The sequence below is a fragment of the Erinaceus europaeus genome, chromosome 2 (genome assembly GCF_950295315.1).
Source record: "Erinaceus europaeus chromosome 2, mEriEur2.1, whole genome shotgun sequence".
Lineage (NCBI taxonomy): Eukaryota > Metazoa > Chordata > Mammalia > Eulipotyphla > Erinaceidae > Erinaceus > Erinaceus europaeus.
In genome coordinates, this window is record NC_080163.1 from 201,384,793 (window position 1) to 201,408,163 (window position 23,371).

Genomic DNA, 23,371 nt, shown 5'->3' on the forward strand with positions numbered 1-23,371 from the left:
ATCCTACTAGAAGCATGAAATCTGGTGTCCTGGGAGGTGGGGCAGTACCCAAAGCATTGAACTTGAAAGCATGAGGTCTAAAGGTCAGTCCCTGGTATTACAAGTCCCTTAGTGATGCTCTGGTTCTTTCTTCTCTTCAGTAAATCCTTTGAAAAAAGTCCCGGCGGAGCGGGCAACGGCAGGCGGTAGGTGTGCAGTGGGTTAAGTGCACATGGTGCAAAGCACAAGGACCTGCTTAAGGATCCCAGTTTGAGACCCTGGCTCCCCACCTGCAGTCAGGGAGTCGCTTCACAAGCAAGTGGTGAAGCAGGTCTGCAGGTGTCTGTCTTTCTCTCCCTCTCTGTCTTCTCGTCCTCTGTTGATTTCTCTCTGTCTTAACCAACAACAGCAATAATAATAACAACAACAAGGATGTTAAAATAGCCTCCAGGAGCAGTGGATTCATAGTTCAGGCAATGAGCCCCAGTGATAACCCTGGAGGCAAAAAAAAAAAATTCTTGGAATCTAGCATTAATTCATTTTTTTTCTTGCAAATTTCAGGACTAGACTTTTTTTTGTATGTGTTAATAAATCACAGTGTTTGCGTAATAGCTGCTCATTACAAAGCATTTAATCTCACAGAGAATGCACATTAATTTCCCAGCTCCAATTTTCTGACATCTCCTCCCCTACAAGCAGGGAAAAAAAAAAAGCTGTCATGACAAATCCCCTGTAGGATTATGGGGGAAAACATTCTAGAACCATAATAATGAAACACTTTATGTGTGGAACAAAAATGATAGAAATAACAACTGTACCACATCAGACCTCATTAAAGTCAATGAACTGCAACCCCAGCTCTCTGTAGTCTTCAGCAGTTTCTATGGCATATTCCACTCTATTTATTATCTAAATATTGAAAACAGCAATAAAGACGACTCCTCATTTGTTGGAATTCCAATTCCGGAAACAAAGCATCGATGTAAAGCCCAGAAAAATGTTTCATTGTACTCGGCTTGGAAATCTTTCGTTTATAATTTAGTGCAATAGTTTTCCAGTATGTTCTTGTGCAAAATCTCCAGTTGTTTCATTCTCCAGGAATATTCATTTCACTTTTGTCTGGTTATAAAGTTTGTGAATGTCATTTCATTCCTGGGTAAACTTGAAATGCTGGGGGGGGCTATTATTAAATCTTCTCTTTAAAATCTTTCTATTATCTTTATTCATTGCATAGAGAGAGCCATAAATGGAGAAGGTAAAAGAGAGAGAGAGGGAGAGACAGACCCCTGCAGCCCTTCTTCACCACTCGTGAAGCTCTCCCTCTGCTGGGAGCTCAAACCAGGATCCTTACATAGGTCCGTGAGTTTCCCGCCATGTGTGCTTGACCACTGTGCTACTGCCTGGCCCTCCATTAGTTATTATTTTTATAATATGTATTTATTATTTATTTTGGACAGAGACAAAGAGAAGTTGAGGGGAGAGGAGGAGATGGAGAGAGAGAGAGAGAGAGAGAGAGAGAGATACCTACAGTCCTGCTTCCCCTCTCCTGAAGCTTCCTTCATGCAAGTGGGGGTGGGGGCTTGAACCTGGGTCCTGGTGTACTGTAACATGCACACTCTTAATAGGTGCACCACTACCCAGCCCCCCGAGTTATTGTTAGTTTTTTATTGGTTGAGTTTCTGTTTCTCTTAGAGACCAATGAACTCAACCTCCTTCCCAATTATCTCAGCATATGTTCAGCTCTAACTGGTGCCAGGCTTAAGCAGAGCATTTCAGGAGCAGGTGGCAGTGCACCTGGTTGAGCACACATGTTACAGTGCACGAGGATCCAGGTTCAAGGCCCTGGTCCCCACCTGCAGGGCTGAGGGTCGCTTCACAAGTAGTGAAGCAGGTCTGCAGATATCTATCCTTCTCTCCCTCTCTCTGTCTTCCCCTCCTCTCTCGATTTTTCTGTGTCCTGTCCAACAACCACAATAATAATAACAACAAGGGCAACAAAATGAGAAACATGGCATCCAGAAGCAGTGGATTCATGGTGCAGGCACCGAGCCCCAGTGATAACCCTGGAGGCAAGATAAATAAATAGTAAGTAATGATGAGGAGGATGTTACGTTCCTTGTATTTAATCATTCTAATAGTATTCTTTAAATTTCCATTTTATTTAAACTAGGAAAAAATTAAAAATATTTACTGCAAGTGTTCTTTTGTTCTCAGTGCATTTCATTAGACAGAGCCTGTTTTGTAGCTTAAGAGCTCTCCCTCTAAGGAATCTGTTCTGAAATAATCAGTCCATTTTCTTCCCCATCAGTGACTTTTTATGAGAGAGAAAACAAAAAACAAACAAACAAAGCACTGCCCAGCTCTGACATAAAGAAGTATCAGTGGTTCTGTCTGTGGCCTCCAGGCCTCAGCTACATAGTTGAAACCAGTGCATACACATGTAGCTACCTACTTACCTATAGTTTCCATAGATGTTCTGACATTATGAATTCACAGTTTATAACAACCGAAGGGTAAATGTCTGTTTCTCTCTCTATACCTTCCACCAACCACACTGCTCTGTGCTCATTCATTGAACATAATTCCTGCACATACTTTTTGTTTATTAAGTTGTATTTGAAGTCGTCAAAATTTCCCAGTATAAAAGTGAGGATGAAAAAGCATATTTGTAAAAAGGAATATTCGGGGTGGAAGTAGATAGCATAATGATTATGCAAAGAAACTCTCATGCTTGAGGCTGCAAGGTTCCAGGTAGAAGCCCCCTGCACTGCCATAAGTCAGAGCTGAGCAGTGTTCTGGTTAAAAAGGAATATTCATAAAATTGCTTAAAAGGTTTGGTATTTTTATTTGATTTCTCAAGTTCCCTTTAGGAATTCGATACAAATCATTGTAATGGTGATTCACGGTGGGGAGGAGTATATTATAGATCCTCATAGTCTTAATAAAACTCTGATATGAACTGGTTAGAGTTTAGTGATAAAATCTGGCAGCTCCATTTTTATTGTTTACAACTAAAATACCAATAAACCATTTTTACATACAGACTTAATTTTTATTGTTTTTATTTTCTCAGTAACATGAAAGAATTGATTCCCTAGGACACTATTAACACGGTTCTTGTGCTTTCTTAGAATGAGAAGGAGTACTGTCACTGCTTCTCAGTTGAGTGCTTTGCCTTTAAGATAAATAGTGTGTCTCTGAATAACAGTCCATAGTTGAGAGTTTTGGAGCTGATCTATTGTAAACCTCAATTATTACCTATTATTTATTATGAATAGTTTTCATTTGTAAACTGACATTCCACAGAAGAGTAGGCACTTGAGGAAATTTGAAATAAAAATACACACTTCTGAAAGATTTCAAACAAGCAAGCATGTGGTAGAAATAGTGGAGTATGTACTGATGGAAAATATCCCGGGAAATGTCTCCTGAATTTAGAAATAGTCCTCTTAAAAATTTGCATAATATGATATGATATGGTATGGACATAGGTCAAATAGCCTGAGGTTATCATGATTCCTTGGCAGATTCACCCAGTGAATAAACCCTGGAGATTGAAGTCTAAATGGGAGAACCTTCACACTCAGTTAATTTAGCATGTTCTATGTTATGGCTTATGGCCTAAATGCTTATAACCATTTAAAACATGAACATGCTGTCAATGGAAGCTGTGTGGAATTGTACCCCGCTTATACCACAGTACTGTCAGTCATTATTAAATCACTAACAAAATAAAGAAGAAGGAGGAGAAAAAAACATGAACATGCTCTTATTGTCTATTATTCCAATAGCATGATAAGTGAGATCCCTGAAATATTTGTTAGTATAGCTCTTGTAGACTATAGAAATAGTTGAGAGAGATAGGTGACAAGTGGATAAAGTACAGAACGTGCATGGGTAAGGACCCAGATTCACTCCCAGTATTGCACATGCTTGAGTAGTGCTCTGGTCTCTCATGAAACAAAGAAAAAAAGGGGGGGAGGTGGTAAGAGGGGACTGGCAAGTGGCTCACCCTGTGAAGCACATGGGGCCCTCTACAAGGGTCTGTATTCAAGCCCTTTATGCTCAGACAGTCACGTGGGAATGCCTGCATAGTGCTGGTGGTGGTGTGGGGGGGTTCATGAGCAGTTCTTCTTCTTCTAGCGTTTGCCCTTCTTCCGTAGCCAGTCAACAGTGGCAGGTTGAAAGCTGTCAGGAGCTGCTTGTTGCTGGCTTTGAAAGTGACTGGGATCCATGTGGATTCAGTCGGCTAGGAAGGATCGTCAGTTTCCCCAATGAATCGGTACTCACGGGATGCACCACGAGAAGGTCGATCCAATGCATCCTTCATGAGCAGTGCTATGGTATCACTCCATATTTCTTTTTTCCTCTTTCTCTCTCTCTCCTTCTGTCTAGAGGAAAGGGGAAAAAAATAGCTGCCAGGAACAGTGGAGGAAGCACAGAGCCCCAGTGATAACCCTGGTGGCAAAATAATAATAATAATAATAATAAGTGGAAACTTTAACAAGGAGGAATGCTACGCCTTGTGATGCTACACCTGCCCAAGTTACCTTATTATGGAAGCATCAGTGCCAGCCCCTTAATCAAATGAGCAGCAGGGAAAGAATGTGTTGCTTATTTCTGAAACCCAGCTGTCCAACAACAGATGAGTGGCTGAGCAAGTTGTGTTCTCAGTTATTAAAATTGGTGAATTCACCTTCTTCACCTCATCTGGGGCAGAGCTTGAAGGAATCTTGTGAAGTGAGGTCAGCCAGAAAGAGAAGGATGAAGATGGGGTGATCTCACTCACGGACAGAAGTTGAAAAACAAGCTCAGAAGGGAAAAACACTAAGCAGAACTTGGACTGGAGTTGGTGGATTGCACCAAAGTCAAAGACTGGGGGTCGGAGGAGAGGGTTCAGATCCTAGAACTTGATGGTGGAGGAGGACCAAGTGGGGGTTGTATTGTTATATGCATATGTTAGCATGTACTATTGTGTTTTACTGTCAACTGTAAACCATTAATCCCCCAATAAAGAAATTTTAAAAAAGAAAGAGAGAATGTGCTGGTTTGGTTATGTCCACTCCCAGTCTGTGGGGGAGCACTTTTCCAAAGGAGAGGACGTCAGAGAGCATCAGAGAGCAGTGTGGAGTCAGGAAGCTGGTGGAACCCTTGGCAGGTTCTTCTTCTTCTTCCTCTTCCCCTTCCCCTTCCCCTTCCCCTTCCCCTTCCCCTTCCCCTTCCCCTTCCCCTTCCTCTTCCTCTTCTTCTTCTTCTTCTTCTTCTTCTTCTTCTTCTTCTTCTTCTTCTTCTTCTTCTTCTTCTTCTTCTTCTTCTTCTTTTTTTTTTGCCTCCAGGGTTATTGCTGGGGCTCAGTGCCTGCACCATGAATCCACTGCTCCTGGAGGCCATTTTTCCCCCTTTTGTTACCCTTGTTGTTGTAGCCTTGTTGTGGTTATTATTGTTATTGTTGATGTCATTTGTTGTTGGATAGGACAGAAAAAAATGGAGAGAGGAGGGGAAGACAGAGGGAGAGAGAAAGACAGACACCTGCAGACCTGCTTCACTGTTCAGTGCTTATGGTGGTGCCAGGGGTTGAATCTAGTATCTTTGTTGCCTAAGACTTAAAAGTCTTTTTTGCATAACTGCTATGCTATCTCCCCAGACTTTTTTTTTTTTTTTACCTCATTTAAACTCTGGTTCCCTAGGTTTGTTTTTGCTATTATTGAGTTGTAGAAATTCCTTAAATGTTTTGAATATTAGTCCCCTAATAGTGTATGTAGTTCTGCATATATTTTCTCCCAGCCTGTGGGTTGAGGTTTTATTTGGTTTTTCTTTCTTTCTTTTTCATTTATTTATTTATTTATTGCTGTGCAGAAACTTTTTTTTTTTAGCTTGATGCAGTCCTACTTGTTTGTTTATGCTTTCATTGCCTTTGCTTTTGGTGTCATATCCAAAAAATTGTTGCCAAGACAACTGTCGAGGAACTTTTTTTCTCCTGTTTCTTCACAGTTTTATGGTTTCTGCTCCAGTGTTTAAGATGCATTTTTGAATTGATTTCTTCCCTTTGTTCCTCTCTCTCTCTCTCTAAAAAAAAAAAAAAGGACATAGTCAGAAATGTGGGTTGAAATAAAAGGCAAAAGCTTAAAAAAAGAAAAGATGGAGAAAGAAATAAGTCCAGTTATCCTTGATTTTTGCCAATTTTCTCAAATGCTGTGTGCTTACTATAAATTTTTTTGAATGGAAAAGCCATTTTTAAAATACAAAAAAAAGTTCTGGTTAAAAAAAAAAATCTCTCTTTTAAGGGCCAGGTGGTGGCACCCCATTATAGCACACAAGTTAAAATGTGCAAGACTTGGGCTCAGGGCCTGGTTCCCACCTGCAGGGGAAAAAACTTCACAAAGAGAGAAGCTATGGGTGTCTCTCTTCCTCTCTAGCTCACCCTTTCAATTTCCCTCTGTCGCTATTCAGTGAATACATACATATATTAATTTGTAAAAGAAAAAAGTGTATCTTTTAAGTATGCTCAGTCCATCTTCTCAGTGTACCAAGCTCAACCTTCAAACACTGGCTGAAGTGAAGGATTAACAGATGTCATGTCATCACAGCAGTGAAGTGGAGAGTTTCTGTGACTTACCTATTAAAACAGACCTTCCACCTTCTGCACCCCATAATGACCCTGGGTCAATACTCCCAGAGGGTTAAAGAATAGGAAAGCTATCAGGGGAGGGGTGGGATATGGACTCCTTATGGTGGGAATTGTGTGGAGTTGTACCCCTCTTATCTGATGGTTTTGTCAATGTTTCCTTTTTATAAGTAAAAAATAAAAATAAATTTAAAAAACATAGTAGGGTGTTTCAGGCACTTGTCATAACCAACCACCCGCCACTGGGAGGTTCACATATTAACTTGTGTTTACCTGAAGATAAGCAGCCCTCTTGACAGAAGGGTCTGGTTAATTCTTAGTCATTCCTATTTCAGGCTGACGATTTCTATCACCATCACCTTCTAATCAAGCAAGCAAGCAAGAAAACGTTTTGAATCATTAAAGATGCTTCTCTCTTTTTTTCCCCCCTCTTTTTATTGGGAATTAATGGTTTACAATAAATACAGTTTTGAATACATGGGTAAAATTTCTTGGTATGTGTAAAATGTCTCAGTTTCCTGCAAGACGCTTTCAACCCCCAGCCCAGGTCCTCCTCCACCCATCAGGCAGCAGGACCTGAAAGCCCCCTCCTACCCAGAGTCCTTTGCTTTGGTGCAATACACCAAACCCAGGTCAGGTTCTGCTTTGTGTTTTAGCGCTCTCTTCTTATTTCTCAACTTCTGTCGGGTCTTGAGCAATTTGTATTTCCAGCCTTTTTCTGTCTTCTGTCATTCAGTCTGACTCATGAATTCTCTGCTCCTTAAGTTTCCACTTTTCTCTGCTCCTGATAGTAACTGCTTTTCTCTCTCTCTTCCTGTTCCTATTCATAAGCCAGTTCCTTTTGCATAGTCATTTTTCTGCTGACTGAATTCTCTGAGAATTTCTGCTGCAAGGATCTTGGCAAATTCAGTGGCTGAGAGTTGGGTCCCAGCATCTTTTATCTCTTCTTTCTATTCATGCCTAGCTGAACATCATTCATTTAGCTGGTACCAAAATAGTCTCTTTCTTGTTTATCTGTTGTCCCTCTCATTTCTTGCTTGGGAAACACCTACTGTTTTACTTTTCTGATTTTTCTTCTTCTTCTCAACTCGGGTGACCTTCCAAATGTCCAATGGAAAATTCATCCTGTTTATGTCATTTTAAAAAATTATCTTTGTGGAGGCCAGACAGTGATGCCTCTGGTAGGGTCTACTACATTTTACCATGTGCAAGGACCCAGGTTCAAGCCCCTGGTTCCCACCTGCAGGAAGGAAGCTTCAAAAGCACTAAAGTGGGGGTCGGACAGTAGCGCAGTGGGTTAAGTGCACATGGCACAAAGTGCAAGGACCAGCTTAAGGATCCCAGTTTGAGTCCCCGTCTCCCCATGTCTGGGGGTGGGGGGGAGGAGGGAGGGGAGCGCTTCACAAGTAGTGAAACAGGTCTGCAGGTGTCTGTCTTTCTCTCCCCCTCTCTGTCTTCCCCTCCTCTCTCCATTTCTTTCTGTCTTATCTAACAACAACAACAGCAGCAATAATAATAATAATAACCACAGCAAAAATAAAACAACATGGGCAACAAAATGGGAGAAATGGCCTCCAGGAGCAGTGAATTCATAGTGCAGGCACTGAGCCCCAACAATAACCTTGGAGGCAAAAAAAAAAAAATTAAATAAATAAATAAATTTAAAAGCACTAAAGCAGGGTTAAAGGTCTCGGCCTCTCTCTCTCTCTCTCTCTCTCTCCCTCTCTGTCTCTCTCTCCCTCTGCATCCTGACCTTTCCCCTTCAATTTCTTTCTATCGCTATCAAATAAATAAATATACCTTAACATTTTTGTGTCCTTCAATTTAGAAGCTTTACCAATTTGGACAGTAGCTGTCTTCAGTACTTCAGCTAATTTTCACTGTAAGCACCATCTTTGTGTTTCTGAATGTTGTACAATTACTAGTTCACTAATGTCAGTATAGTGTTCACTCTAGACTTTGGGTTCTTGTAGTACCCGGGACATGCTTATCTCTCAAATCTAGTATCATTTGTTCTAATGGCATTTAGATTACCATTGTCTCCTAACTTAGATCAGCTTTCTTTTATCTCTGAAATGTTAGTACTTTCTTTGCAAAGTCCTGTCACTTTTTTTTTTTTTTTGCCTCCAAGATTATCGCTGGGGCTCGGTGCCAGCACTACAAATCCACTGCTCCTGGTGGCCATTTTTCTTCCATTTTATTGGACAGGACAGAGAGAAATTGAGAGAGGAGGGGAAGATAAACAGGGAGAGAGAAAGATAGACACTTGCAAATCTGCTTCACCGCTTGTGAAACATCCCCCCTACAGGTGGGGAGCCAGGGGGCTCGACCCCATATCCTTGCAAGCATCCCTGTGCTCCATGCTATATGTGCTTAACCTGGTGCATTACCATCCTGTCCTGCCTTGTTATTTTCTTTTTTCTTTTTTTAATTAATTAATTTATTTTCCCTTTTGTTGCCCTTGTTGCTTTTTATTGTTGTTGTAGTTATTATTATTGTTGTTGATGTCATTGTTGTTGGATAGGACAGAGAGAAATGGAGAGAGGAGGGGAAGACCGAGAGGGGGAGAGAAAGACACCTGCAGACCTGCTTCACCGCCTGTGAAGCGACTCCCCTGCAGGTGGGGAGCCGGGGGCTCGAACTGGGATCCATTTTTATTTTATAAATGGCTGTGTGTTAGGAGTAAGAGTAAAAAAAATAAATCAGCGCATAAACGCTTAAGTTGCTACATAAATACAGATTTCATATGTATAATTTTTTTTAAAAAGTGTGCTGCTGGGGAAAGAACTCAGGGTCTCACAAGTGCACACCATTCCTAAACTGTCTTCTAGTGCAGCATTTTATCTCATATTTTTGAGAGTCTGAAAGGAAGTGGGGAAATAGGAGAGAGAGAGAGAGACAGAGAGACAGAGCACAAGGACCTGCATAAGGATCCCGGTTCGAGCCCCCAGCTCCCCACCTGCAGGACTGCATGTGTCTGTCTTTCTCTCCCCCTCCCTGTCTCCCCTTACTCTCTCCATTTCTCTCTGTCCTATCCAACAACAACATCAAAAAAAGAAAAAGAAAAAAAGAAAGAAACTCAATCCCAAAATACAGAAGTTAATGTGTTATCTCTTAATGATGCCTTTGGACTCTGCTGCAATGCTGTGTAGGGAATTTTCCCATAACTAATATATAAATTGTTTACTAATACATAAACTTAATTAAGTGCCAACTAAATATTTTCAAAAGAATCATGATGAACCTGATTGAAGGTGAAGTCGATTATTTTAGTCATTTGCACTTAATATTTTAATTATTAATAGGCTGAAGCCTTTGAAAAATAATATAAGTATCTCTAAAAAGCATGACATTGTGTTTATTTCTATTTTCAGGTATTTAATATTAATTTACAAAATTATAACAGGGATGTAATTCCACACAGATCCCACCACCAGAGTTCTGTGTCCCTATTCCCTCCATCGGAAACTGCAGTGGTTTTCCCAAGGTTGCAGATTTGGGTTGCCTATTATTTCAATAGCTATCTATCTAAATTTATATATATTTCTCAAATTTTTTTTCCTATGGTCCTGCCTTCTCTTCTTTTCTAAGTCATGCCTACTGCTTCTGAGTGTCCTTCCTTCTTTTTTTTTTTCTTTTAACATGAAATCGAATGCCCCTTGCTTAGCAAAGCTTTTCTCTGTTGATGATAATTATCCAGAAAGGATGATTCAACATTCTGAGTCTGCCGTGTTCTGTAAGTAACACGAAACAGATGATTAGAATGCAGTTTGTGTAAAAAAAAAAAAAATGAAATGAATTTTTAAGAATTAGGCAATGAAGTTGCTGACCTTGACAAATATGTGATCCCTTTCTTGAAATTGCTCATTGAAAGTAGTGATCAGACATGCAGAAATTATTCACCCGACATTTCAGACAGAACCAGCAACAGAAAAATGAAACCACGCTTGAAAAACAAACAAATAAACCACCCTTATCCTTTGTATTTCAGGTCCTCCTGGGAAACGAGGGAAGAGGGGCCGAAGAGGAGAATCCGGTGAGTCCTCTCCCCACTGCTGCTCGTCATTCATGTTCTGATTGGATTCTGTCCTCTGTTCCTTCTCCTTGGAGATATCCCATGTCTGCCCCCTTGGAGTGTGCACATGCCCACCTGTGCCTGTTTAGACCTGCTTGATCTAAAGGCTCTTTCACTCCAATTCACTTCCACTGAACGGCAGGAAGGAGATATTTGCAAAACATTGCTCATCGCAGTTCAATAGCCACCAGTACCCAGTTCTGGCTGTTGGCTGTGTTACTGTGCTACTGAGATGCACGCAGTGTGGCAGCACCAGTCACACCCCTGCCTGGCTCGCTTGGTGGCCGGCGATTCAAGGTCTGCTTAACCTTCTGCCGTGGGCCGCCAAAGCTCATGTCATGGGGAGTTAGACTGCTATCTTATCCACCTGGCACAAAGTGCTCATGTTTTGATTCTCATTCTTGTCACAGTTGATAAGTATGTGTCGTGTTAAGTGTCATTTTAGAATACTCATGCCTTCTCGTCAATGCTGCAGCTTCATTCAACTGGCAAATAGACACATGGGAGCCCTCGGGGCATTATGGGAGTCAGCCAAGACCATGTGATTCCTTAGGAAACTTGAAACAGCACCGCAGTGGGATTTTACTTTCAGATTAAATCCCTGCTTGCAAAGAGAAAAAAAAATTATAAAAAAATTAAGTGACATATATACACATATATATATATATATATATATATATATATATATATATATATACACCTGTGTTCCACGTTTTATGAAGTTTAAAATTTCAAAAGTATATTTGACCATGAGAAGTCTTCTCAGGCCATCAATTCTTCCTTGTAAGAGAGGGAGGGAAGGAGGGAGGGAGGGAGGGGGAGAGAGAGAGAGAAACTTAGGTTTAACACTGATGTGACTTGAAATGATTATTTTCCCTCTTTTTTTTTTTTGTTAGTATGCACCACTATCAAAAACAATCAATGGCTAAATATTGAAACAGTAGATACACTAACCTGTTGAACAAAACAGGTAGCAGGTTAATTCCGTTGTCTCACTTCCTCTTTCTTTTGGGAAAATAGATGTCAAACTTCATGACATCTGATTTATGAAACTTTGTTCATTCTAGCAGTGCAGGTGCTTAATTATTCTAAGAGTATTTTCAAAAGTTGTTATTAAATATACCCTTTAATATCATTGGAATCATGGGTAGATACCATTTCATGAAATGCAGAGTTTTATCAAAGAAAATGCTTTTATTAATGTGTTTTGAAAAAAAGAAATGATAAAACATTTGTGGAATCAATCACTGAACTGACCTTGGCCAAAAGAAAGAAGATTGCGGAGGAAATGAAACTTCTGTGTTTATTCAAAGCTTTCTAAAAAAAAATGTACAAGTCAATCCCCAACTTCTGGCATCTTAGAAATGGAGTGTCTACTGAGCACATGGCATGTGAAATGCTGTAATTTGTGAAATGTGAAATGCTGTATTTTGATGAGGATGCATAATATTCAAGAAACATAAATATCAGGACTTAGACTTTTATAGATTGGCGTATATTACTGCATAAGAAAACACTTACAAAACAATGTTAATGGAAACTTCTAATTTAGCTGGTTCATCAAACTTAAGAAAGTGCTGTATCAAATATATAGATATAAAGGTGTGTGTGTGTGTGTGTGTGTGTGTGTGTATGTATGTGTGTGTGTGTGTATCTTAGTCATTTGAGGCTAACAGTAACCTAGGAATAGACCTTAGGTTATCTGCACATTTCTTGAAATTTTGTATAAAAATGTGCATCTGATATATGTAAATACACTTTTCTGATATAAACTCAAATGGACGAGGACCTCAAAGTAGACTGAAAATGAGTGAATTGCAAATGACATGTTCCTCATACTGTCCTGTTTACAATGATGCATTAGCTTTCATTTCCTTCATATTTTGAATATTCACTAATTCTGTTTCCTTTTTTCTTACTTTCTCCACCCTCTCCCCTCCTGTAGGTCCTCCTGTAAGTACATTTGCTGCATTTTGATTCTTCTCCATTAATCATGGATCACGTATGTTAAAACTTTGTTTTAAAACCTCAACGTAAAATCTATATTTCCATTAGCCAAAAAAAAAAAAAAAAAAAAAAAGTACTGACTTTCTAAGAATCTTTAGCTGGAAGGTAATTCTCTTGTAAGTGCACTATTTTGTGATCATGTGATATGTTTGATGAACACAATACGTACCCACTAGGGAAATTTTACTTCAAACACAGTCACAGACCCATTACTCTCTGGCGAATTCTGGGAGACCCCAAGGAGCTTCTGGTATTCTGTGACTTTCCTGAAATTCTGAGATTTCTCATGCAAGCAAATCTCCAAGATATTTCTCACTTCTTCTCCTTCTCTTTCTCCTTCTTTTTATTTTTATTTTCCCTTCCATCAGTTTAAACTTGCATTGAAAGATTTGCATTTGCCAGCTCACCAAATGCAGATGGCCACATGATCCTGGAAGTGATCCCTCCTGAGTGAAGCCTGCCCTCCCTCCCTAGGCATCACTCCCTTTGAAGTCCATGGGAGGTTTGCCTGCCACAAGAGCCAAGATGGAGCCCTTGGAGAATTACACTTTCTTTCTTCTTTCCTCCAGTGGGTCAAAGCCACTGCATTCCATTCTGCTTTGCACTCACAGGAAGAGATTATCTTGTCAGCTTGGAGCTGGATGTGTTTTTTGAGTAATATCCTGGCTATCTGCTGTCTGACCCCTGTGTTTGCAGTGAGCACTGTACACTTACGGTAGCACTGATGGTTGGCCAGGAGATTTTCTCATCCCCAAGTGTCAGTTTTCTTCTCGGGCTGATGGCCTCCACGCTGGCAGCATTATCTGATAGAGCGACGTGGTCCAGCAAGAGGAGGCTTAGCATCTTCTTTCCTTTGTTCAAATATCTTTTCCAGTCTTCCTGCCACATTCAAGGATGGGGGGTAAATCACGTCAGAAATGAGTTTGCTTCTGTAACTGACTTTCAGCTCTTGGATAAATGCTAGGCAGATGGTATGCCCCAGGTCTGGGAGTCCCTGCCCTTGACTTCCTACTTTAACCTTTATTTCTAAAACTAGAAGTAGGGAGTCGGGTGGTAGCGCAGTGAGTTAAGCACAGGCGGCGCAAAGCGCAAAGACCGGCATAAGGATCCTGGTTCGAGCCCCAGGCTCCCCACCTGCAGGGGAGTCGCTTCCCAGGAGGTGAAGCAGGTCTGCAGGTGTCTGTCTTTCTCTCCCCTTCTCTGTCTTCCCCTCCTCTCTCCATGTCTCTCTGTCCTATCCAACAACGGCGGCATCAATAACAACAACAATATGACTACAACAATGAAACAACAAGGGCAACAAAAATGAATAAATAAATCTATTTTTTTTAAAAACTAGAAGTAAACTACGTCTACCCAGAGGTTACAGCCAAAATAGAGTGTCCAAGGCTTCTTTTGGGGATCCAGTATTAAGCGTGTCAACAAGCATTCAGTCTCATTTCTGCCTGACAACAACATTCAGGATTCTTGTATTTCCTCTCTGATCCTTCAGAAACTTGGGCAACCACATTCTTAGATCTGTTAGTCTGAGCTCTCTACCTAAAGGTTTAGTTGTTCTGCATTGTCTTTGCTATAAAGAAAGAACAGGAGGGATCAGGTGGTGACGCACCTGGTTAAGCACACACATGGCTGTTGTTAAAATTCGGAGGCTCCAGCTGGCCGGGCTAGCTTCACGGGCTGGTAACAGAGATGACCAGAGACATACGGCTGGGCAGGGCAGCTGTATTTCTTTATTCAGGAACAACGATTCATAAACTAAACCAAACTAATCACCAAACAGAACTCTGCTGCCTCTCGCCCCCCCCCCCCCCCCCCCGCCGTGGCGGCGCCAAGCACTCTCTTTAACTCTCCAACTCTGGAACTCTGGCCTCTCTCTCTTTCTCCCTCTCTCTCTCTCTCTCTCTCTCTCTCTCTCTCTCTCTCTCTCTCTCGGGGTTCCTAGGGGCGGGGCCAAACGGGCCCTCGAAACTAACTGGACTGATCCAATCCTCTTGGCGGGGGAGAGCTAGAACAACCCAATGTAAAGCATACAACACATGGCAGTGTGTGAGGACCTGGGTTCAAGCCCCTGGTCCCCACCTGCAGGGGGAAAGCTTCACAGGGCGTCAGGTGTCTCTCTGTCTCTCTCCCTCGCTATCTTCCCTTCCCTTCTCAGTGTCTCTCTGTCTCTATCTAATAAATAAATAAAAATTAAAAAAAAAACAGAGCACAGTGTCCAGGGAGGTATCTAGGCTGGCACAACATCGGACTTGCATGCTTGACGTTTCCACTGCGATCCCTGGTGCCATATGTACGAGAGGGTTGCTCTGGCCTCTGTCTCTGTCTCTCTCATATGTGAAATACAAACACACTCTCTCATGTATAATACATAAGCTGAATCTTAAAAAAAAAAAGAACAAAACACTAATGTTTTCTTCATTTATTTAGTATTTACTATTTTATCTATTTATGTATTGAATAGCGACAAGAATTGACAGGAAGGGGGCAGTGGCGGGGAGAGAGAAAAAGAGGCACCTGAGGAACTGCTTTAGGGTTTGTGAAGGTTCCCCCTGCAGGTAGGAACCAGGGGTTTGGACCCAGGTCCTTGAGTGTTATAACCCGTGTGCTCAAGCAGGTGCCACCACCAGCAGGGCCCAGCCCTAATGTTTTGGCCCTAGTACAAAGCAGGTAAGAGTAGAAGTGTTTTTCCATGTAGCTTTTTTTTTTTCTTTGCAACAGTCCTGTGAAGTTGTCATTTCTTCTGCTCAGCAAGGAAACTGAGGCTCCTAGTACTTTACCACCCATGCTGGAGAAGATTTTCAAAATTAGGGTGAATTATAATAATAATAAAAAAAGAAACAGAAGAGTCAGGCGGTAGCACAGCAGGTTAAGGACAGGTGGCACAAAGCGCAAGGACCTGGCGTAAGGATCCGGTTCGAGCCCCCGGCTCCCCACCTGCAGGGGAGTCGCTTCACAAGTGATGAAGCAGGTTTGCAGGTGTCTGTCTTTCTCTCCCCCTCTCTGTCTTCCCTTTCTCTCTCCATTTCTCTCTGTCCTATCCAACAATGACGACAACAATAACTACAACAATAAAGCAACAAGGGCAACAAAAGGGAATAAATAAATAAATAATTTTTAAAAAAAAAGAAACAGAACAAAAAAATGGGGTTCATCTAGCTATCAGATGTGTAAACTTTTCATCTTACCACATTGTGCATACTCCTTGGGAGCTATCTATGTGCTATGGCTGGATCCTTTTTACACAGGCCTGATATAAATGTCTGCATATAATTACAGCATACCCAAATGATATGAAATAAATTCAGTATCCCCCTAATTGTAATGGCAATTTTTAAAAAAAGTTACAGCGTGTGTAACAAACAGCGGTAAATCCAATAACCCAAGAAACAAGGTATAGTAATGAGATTGCATACTGACTGAACGATTATTTTTTATAAGATGAAAACCAGTCTGGCTGATTATGAGAAAGGGAAAGCGTGATCTGTTCCATACATCTGTAAGTCAGTCTGTCTTCACTAATCCAGTGGAGTCTGATAGTAGTCCTGGGAAACACCCGCAAGAGGGCCCTGGTAGGTAAAATACTTTGCAATGAACTCTTCCCCAGTGTGTAAAGTATTTGTCTTTTCCATGAAAAGTTAAGAGTTAAGAATATGGCTAAAAAGCTGCATTAGGACAGAGAGTAGTTCCCAAACATGAGGAAAGTATATAAACTCCATTAACCCCATTGATCCTGTTTAGCCCAGGAGCCTGTGAGTCCCTGTCAGCGTGCTGGCATTTTAAAAACCAGTCTGCCTTTGTTTCCATTCTGGAAATCTCACATAAAGCACAAAGGTGCTCTGAGATGTTCAGCTGCCTTATTTCCTGGTGAACAGAACTTGGCACGGACTCGGTTATCAAGTAAGTCCTCAAACTTGCTTCTAGCCAAGATCTTTCTGTGACTTCTCGTACAGAGAAAGATCGTGAACCAGAACTACAGTCCTGATTAGTGCCTAGAATGACTAGAAGTCATTCCTCCTCACTCTGTTTTGCACTGTGCTCTGCGGGTCCAAAGGCAGCATCGGGTTGTACTCAAACAAATGGGAGCTTGCTAAGCCCAAGGAGCACTGGCTGCATTTCTTTTTTTGCCTCCAGGGTTACCGTTGGGGCTCCGTGCCGGCACTATGAATCCACTGCTCCTGGAGGACGTTTCTTCCATTTTATTGGGTAGGACAGAGAGAAATTGAGAGAGGAGGGGAAGACAGAGAGGGGGAGAGAAAGACAGACACCTGCAGACCTGCTTCACCGCCTGTGAAGTGACCTCCCTGCAGGTGGGGAGCCAGGGGCTTGATCCGGGATCCTTGAGCTTTGTACCATGTGCACTTAAACTGGTGTGCTACCGCCCGGCCCCACACTGGCTGTATTTCTTTTGTCAGTTCCTGTATCATACACACTGAGATGATTTAGTGTTTAAAACTTGAAATACAGCTTAAATCAGACGCCACATGTCAGCTTGCTTTTTTAAAATTTTTTATTATCCTTATCTGTTGGATAGAGACAGTCAGAAATCTAGAGGGAAGGGGAAGAGAAAGAGAGAGAGAGAGAGAGAGAGAGAGAGACCTGTAGAATGGCTTTACCACCTGCACCCCTTTCCCCCTGCAGGTGGAGACCAGGGGCTTGAACTCTGGTCCTTATGCATTGTAACCTGTGCACTCAGCCAACTGCGCCACCACCTGGCCCCTCAGCTTGCTCTTTAAGAAGTGGCTTGCCTTATTCTAAGTTTGTCCAGTGCAGCAATGTTTTGTTATTGCAGGAGTCTGCTATAATTTAATATTAACAATTTAATGTTAACAGATATAGGTTTTGTTACCACCCAGTACCTTTCCCCTCTGTGTTTTACTGTCATGAAGATACCACTGTTAAGACACTGTTCTGCAGGAGTCCATGTGAGTGCTCTGACCTCCTAGCTGAGAGTTCACACAGCCTGCCCATCGTGTCTTTTATTTTAATTTCTGTTTGTTTATTTATTTAGATCCCATCAAGCCCATTTCTTCAATGCAAAGCAAAAAGTTTGATCAGAAGTTACAAAATGGGGGCCCGGTGGTGGCGCACCTGGTTGAGTGCACATTGTACAATGTGCAAGGACCTGGGTTCAAGCCCCTGGTTCCTAACTGCAGAGGGAAAGCTTCACAAATGGTGGAACAGGGCTGCAGGAGTCTGTCTCCTTCCCTACCTCTCTCTCTATCTCCCTCTTCCCTCTCAATTTCTGCCTGTCTCTACTATCCAATAAGCAAATAAAGATAATAAAAAAAAATTTTTTTAAGTTACAAAATGAGGGCCGTGTTTTCTGATGTCATGAATTTCGCACTATTTTTTATCTGCTTTTTGAGGGTGCAGTTTCTCTGGTCTTTTGGTAACAGACTCAGTGTTCACGGCTAGCAGAATCCAAGCAGTCCTCTCATCGTAACCAGAGAAAGCTAGGAGACTTGTTTGAACTGGCGTCAGCTCTGTCTATTCAAACCCTCTGATTGTGTTTGATGGACAGATACGGTGTTGTTGGTAGCACAGAACCTTTCAAGTGGGACATCCTGTGCTTTAGTGCAGGCTGTCTTGTTCCACCCACCTTCTGCAATCGTCCACTGGATCTGAACCCCAGAACCTGGCTGACAACTGGATGAAGAAGAGCCAGCCAAGCCTGGCTCACGGTGCTGTTTCTGCCAATGTGCTAGATGAATTAGGAACAGAAACCTCTGCAGAACTTTCAGACGAAAGACTCTGATATCTTTACTTCATGTTGGAATATCAAAATGAATTTTAAGTCCGTGGCTAATCTTTTCCAGATAGACTGGGAACCACAGTTTGTAATCACTACTACCCAGTATGGTTGACTTTACCTACCAACATTTTTTTCTTAGTGACTTAATACTGATTTACAAAATTATGAGATAATAGAAGTATGATTCTACATCGTCCCCACCATCAGAGTTCTGTGTACCCATTCCCTCCACTGAAACTGCAGTAGTTCTCCCAAGGTCACAGGTAGAGGTTGACATTATTTCTATAACTATATATCTCTATATAAATCTATCTATCTATCTATCTATCTATATATATAGCTATAGATATTTACCTATTTATTTTCTATGTCCTACCTTCTCTTTCTAAGTCACACCTACTCTTATATTTACTCCAATAACTAGAGTCTAGTCATACCTCTAGTTCTCTTTAATTTTTTTAATTTATTATTTTTATGTATTTATAGGATAGGGACAGTCAGAAATCGGGAAGGGAGGGGCAGATAGGAAGGAAAAGAGACAGAGAGATGCCTGCAGCCCTGATTCACCACTTGTGAAGATTCCCCTTGCACGTGGGGACTAGGGCCTTGAACTTCGGCCCTTCCACATTGTAACGTGTGCTTAACCAGATGCATCACCACCTGGGCTGTAGTTCTCTTTTTTTGTAAAGATTTTATTTATTTATTTATTAATGAGGAAGATGGGAGAGAGAAAGAGAGAAAGAACCAGACATCTCTCTGGTATATGTGCTGCTGGGGATTGAACTCAGGACCTCAAGCTTAAGAGTCAATGCCATATTCACTGTGCCACCTCCCAGACCACCATGCTTCTAATTCTCTCCCTTTTTGGGGTGGGGACGGGGGGTACCAGGGTTATCACTGGGGCTTGGTGCTGCTCCTACAGCCAGTTTTTCTATTTTTTAGATAAGCGACAGAGAAATTGAGAGAGGAGAAGACAGAGAGGGAGAGAGAAAGACGGACACTTGCAGACCTGCTTCACCACTTGGAAGGCTTTCCTTCATGCAAATGGGGAACCAGAGGCTTGAACCAGGATCCTTGTGTGGGTCCTTGCAATTCATACTATGTGCACTTAACTCACTGAGCCACCGTCTAGTTCTCTACCTGTGTCCTTCCCTCACTAATCACACAGAACACTTCTGCCACTTCTTTTTGTTTTCTCAGGAAACCCATGCAGACGTGATGCTGAATTACAGAGGTACAGAGCAAGCTTGTGGGGGGCAGCTCCATGAGGGCCAAGGAGAGAAAAAGGCCAGGCCTTCCCCCCCACATCTTTCCATCTCTTCAGTGCCCAATCCTCATCCCACCTGGGGCTAGCTTCTCACCAATCTACTGATATCACCTGCCTTTCCCAGCCTCTCAGGTGTAACTACCTTCTCAAAACTCCCTGAATATGTGCAAGGTTTTTCCTATCTTAGCTGACTGAGGTGTCAAGTCTTCCATCCCTGCAATGTCCCTAACAGGGTCCAGGAACATAGGATCAAGTACTCAGCAGTGGACTTGGACTTTATAACCTAGCTGGACAGTCAGCTGTACCATCTGGATGTGTGTCGTTACGTTTTGTGATTCTCCCAATCAAAATGAAAGTGCCCAGCAGCGAATTGCTCAGAACAGATCCCTATTCTTCAGTGAGACGTGACTATGCACCTGGTCAGTGGTGTGGAGGGTGGAGAGGTGGGGACATATGAAGGGGACTGTCCTAGGTTCGTGGGCTCAGAGGTAGGAGAGCTCAGGTGGCAGCTGGGGGTCTTTGGGCTCTAGTGCCTGTCACTCTGCCAAGAGTCCTGCCACTCATAACAGTTTTGTGTCACATACTCAGATACTGACCCCCGTCCTCACTAGTGCAGCTTCACACTGGAGAATATATTGTAGCTGTGATGTCTTTCTCTCTCTCTCTCTCTCTCTGTGTGTGTGTGTGTGTGTGTGTGTGTGTGTGTGTGTGTGTGTATCTTTTTGTTTCAGTCTGAAAAAGTAGACTCATAGCAATAAAACCCCAGTGATAACCAGAAAGAGAGGGAAAAAAAAGTAGAGAAAAAGATGTTTTATATATTTTTCACTCCTCCTCGGGAATCAAAGAGTTTGTTTATGAATGTGAGTGAGCACTGTCTTTTGTTTCATTGTTGTTTTTTTTTTTTTCTGTAACACCGGAGTCTTAATGCTGACAGAGAGAACAAACTCTCTATGTTCTAGGAATTAATATCTGTACAGAACCCCAGGAAGGCTACATCGATTCAGAGGTAGCCACAAGAACAAAGCGAAGAAAGAAAGTAAAGGCCTGTAGAACTAATTAGCGTCTAAAGACTGTTTGGGGACCGGGCTATATAGTAGAATGACCAGAGGTCAACACAGATGCGTAGTTCATTTGAGGACCCTGTACACGCCCTTGTCTCCTGGAACAGAAGGCAGCAACATAAATACAACTCTGCTGTCTCACAAAAGAATGGGCTCCCTGGTGTCTTTTCATGTCCTCTCTGTGTTCAGGGGCTCAAGCTGCCATGTTTCAGAGGAGGAGGATGTGTGTTTAGTGGTGATTTACTCCAAAGCCCCGTCTGATGTTATATAGACTTAGTGCCAGGTTAAGCAGAATGCTGGAATTCTGGAGCAGACTAAGGTAGTGGGTAGTTGTGGGTGTTAAAGCAAAAGTGGGTTAGAAAGGGGGGGGGGGAGAGAGGAGAGAGAGAGAGAGGGAAAGAGAGAGAAGAGAACAAAGAAGGGGGAGGAAGAAATAGACATACAAAAATACAATATTTTCTGAAACATTATTCTTGGGGTTTATTTCTGGATGACATCTGCTTTCAAATCACTTTAGCTATTAGATCAGGTACCCCGGAGATGTGAGTAACTCACCACACTGGGCATTTTTGTCTTATTTCTTATTTTATTTACTTCATATTTCTTGAGCATAGTGCTTCTTTACAGGGCCCTAGACTAATGCAGACTCTGTCTGCGATCTTTGATGTGTATATGCTCAAGGCTTAAGGTTCAAGGTTACCCTGGGCAGAGAGATACAGCCACATGAGGGGCCAGGTGGTGTCACACCTGGTTGAGTGCACATGTTACAGTGCACAAGGACCCAGGTTCTAGCCCCTTGGTCCCCACTTGCAGGGGGAAAGCTTCATGAGTGGTGAAGCAGGGCTGCAGGTGTCTCTGTCTCTCTCTATATATATTTCTCCCCCTTCCCTTTTGATTCTGACTATCTCTATCCAATAAGTAATGATAATACAAAAAATTAAAAAGAGAGAGAGATGCAGAGAGATGTGAGATAAATAAGGAAGGATAACTGAGGTTCAGATGGAGGATTATTTCTAGGTATCTCTAGAAACACGGGATCTTGTCGCTGCTGGACCACATTGCTTTGACAAGTGTCAAGTCATATATTTATACCCAGCTTCCAGGGAGGTTAGTGAACCAGGTTCAAGACTGCACACCTTGAGGCAGAGTCCAGAGAGGAACACTAAATCACCCCTTCCTTGTAATCATAAACAAATGCAATCCATATCTGTGTGGCCAACCCATGGAGAAAGAAAGACAATGTTTGGCAGGCAGAGCAGAAACCCAATCTGGAGACTACAAATTTAAAGACAGTCATTTCAAATTTCCTATCAGAAACTTCCTCTTGGAGGCTTCTGTCAGTTCTGTCTGTGCTAGGCTATTCTTCTGGGACCAGAAACCTGAGCGCCCTGGAGCTTTGAGCTGCCCTCAGGCATGGCTTTTATAGGACACATGAAAGCATACTTCCTTCCTGTCCTCCAGACATGCTCTTTTGTTCTGACATTTCATTTCATTCAACAGTAGTAGACACACACACTTTGTCTCTTGATTTGCAGTTTGGGGAACAGTTTCAACTCGCTCCCTTGCAGCCTACGTTATTAACAACCAATTGGCATACAGTTCCATGCCTCCTTTCTCTCTCTCTCTCTCTCTCTCTCTCTCTCTCTCTCTCTCTCTCACACACACACACACACACACACACACACACACACACACACACACACACACACACGAGAGTGAAAATTGAAAGAGTGGATTAGAGTGCTCTGCAGGCCTCCAGGATAATTTATCACCCTTCTGCTGGAATGGTTGAATGTATCTATCTTTCACCATATGTAGCCTTCCACTTAGATTCCAATCCATGGTAAAGAATAAGAACTGTATTGTTTTGTTGTTGGTTTTTTTTTTTTTTTCTGCTGCTGTTGTTTTTCTTAAACCACCCCTTGGAGTGGGACTTATCAGCCTGTGGTTTCCTTTCAGGTAGTCTGACCATTATCCAATGTGCCCTCTGTGTATCCTCAGACAGGAAATGACCTCAGCTTCCACTTCCAGACCTGGGGACTGCTTGTCCTACCACCCTCCTCCTTCTCCGCCCAGTCTTCTCTTTTGCATATTAAAGTTAAGCCTCTAATCATTGAATCTTCATGTCTGGAAAGTTGATCTTGCATGGCCATTACAGACACACTGGATTTTCTGTATTATATGGCATGAGTTGAAAAGAAACTGTTTCTGAATTCTTGAATTGTTTGCCAGTTTGGAAGTGGTGTGAAAGATGAGGATTTATTCCTTTGACGGAAGAGATCAGATCCCTTGGGATTTATTTGCTAAGAAAGTTATTTTCCCATAGGCATTAACTCCCCTGTTTAGAGAGGGATTTTTTTCTTTCTTTTTTTAATCTTCACTTTGAAGACCACAAAGTGATGGCAATTTCAGATCGCTGAAATATTTTGAGCAAAAACGAAAGATTGCCTGACCTTGTATCAGATATCATAATTTGTAAGAAACTCACTACAAAAACCATGTATTTCCTATAATAGGAAGTGTCCTATGTTTCATGTACTTAATAAAAAACACAAGGCGAATGAATTTGGATTGGGAAACCTCTTCCTATTAGTCATTGTGTGGA

The 23,371-nt window shown here is 41.9% G+C and overlaps 1 protein-coding gene across 1 annotated transcript in view; it reads left to right on the top strand.

Annotated features, from left to right (window-relative positions):
* The first annotated feature begins 20,054 nt into the window (after window positions 1–20,054).
* COL25A1 (collagen type XXV alpha 1 chain) overlaps window positions 20,055–23,371 on the top strand; it is a 234,056-nt gene continuing 230,739 nt past the window's right edge. Inside the window, exons 1-2 of the mRNA XM_060172381.1 lie at window positions 20,055–20,124; window positions 20,665–20,741. Of these exons, the coding sequence (XP_060028364.1) occupies window positions 20,055–20,124; window positions 20,665–20,741 (147 nt within the window). The remainder of the gene's footprint in view (window positions 20,125–20,664; window positions 20,742–23,371) is intronic.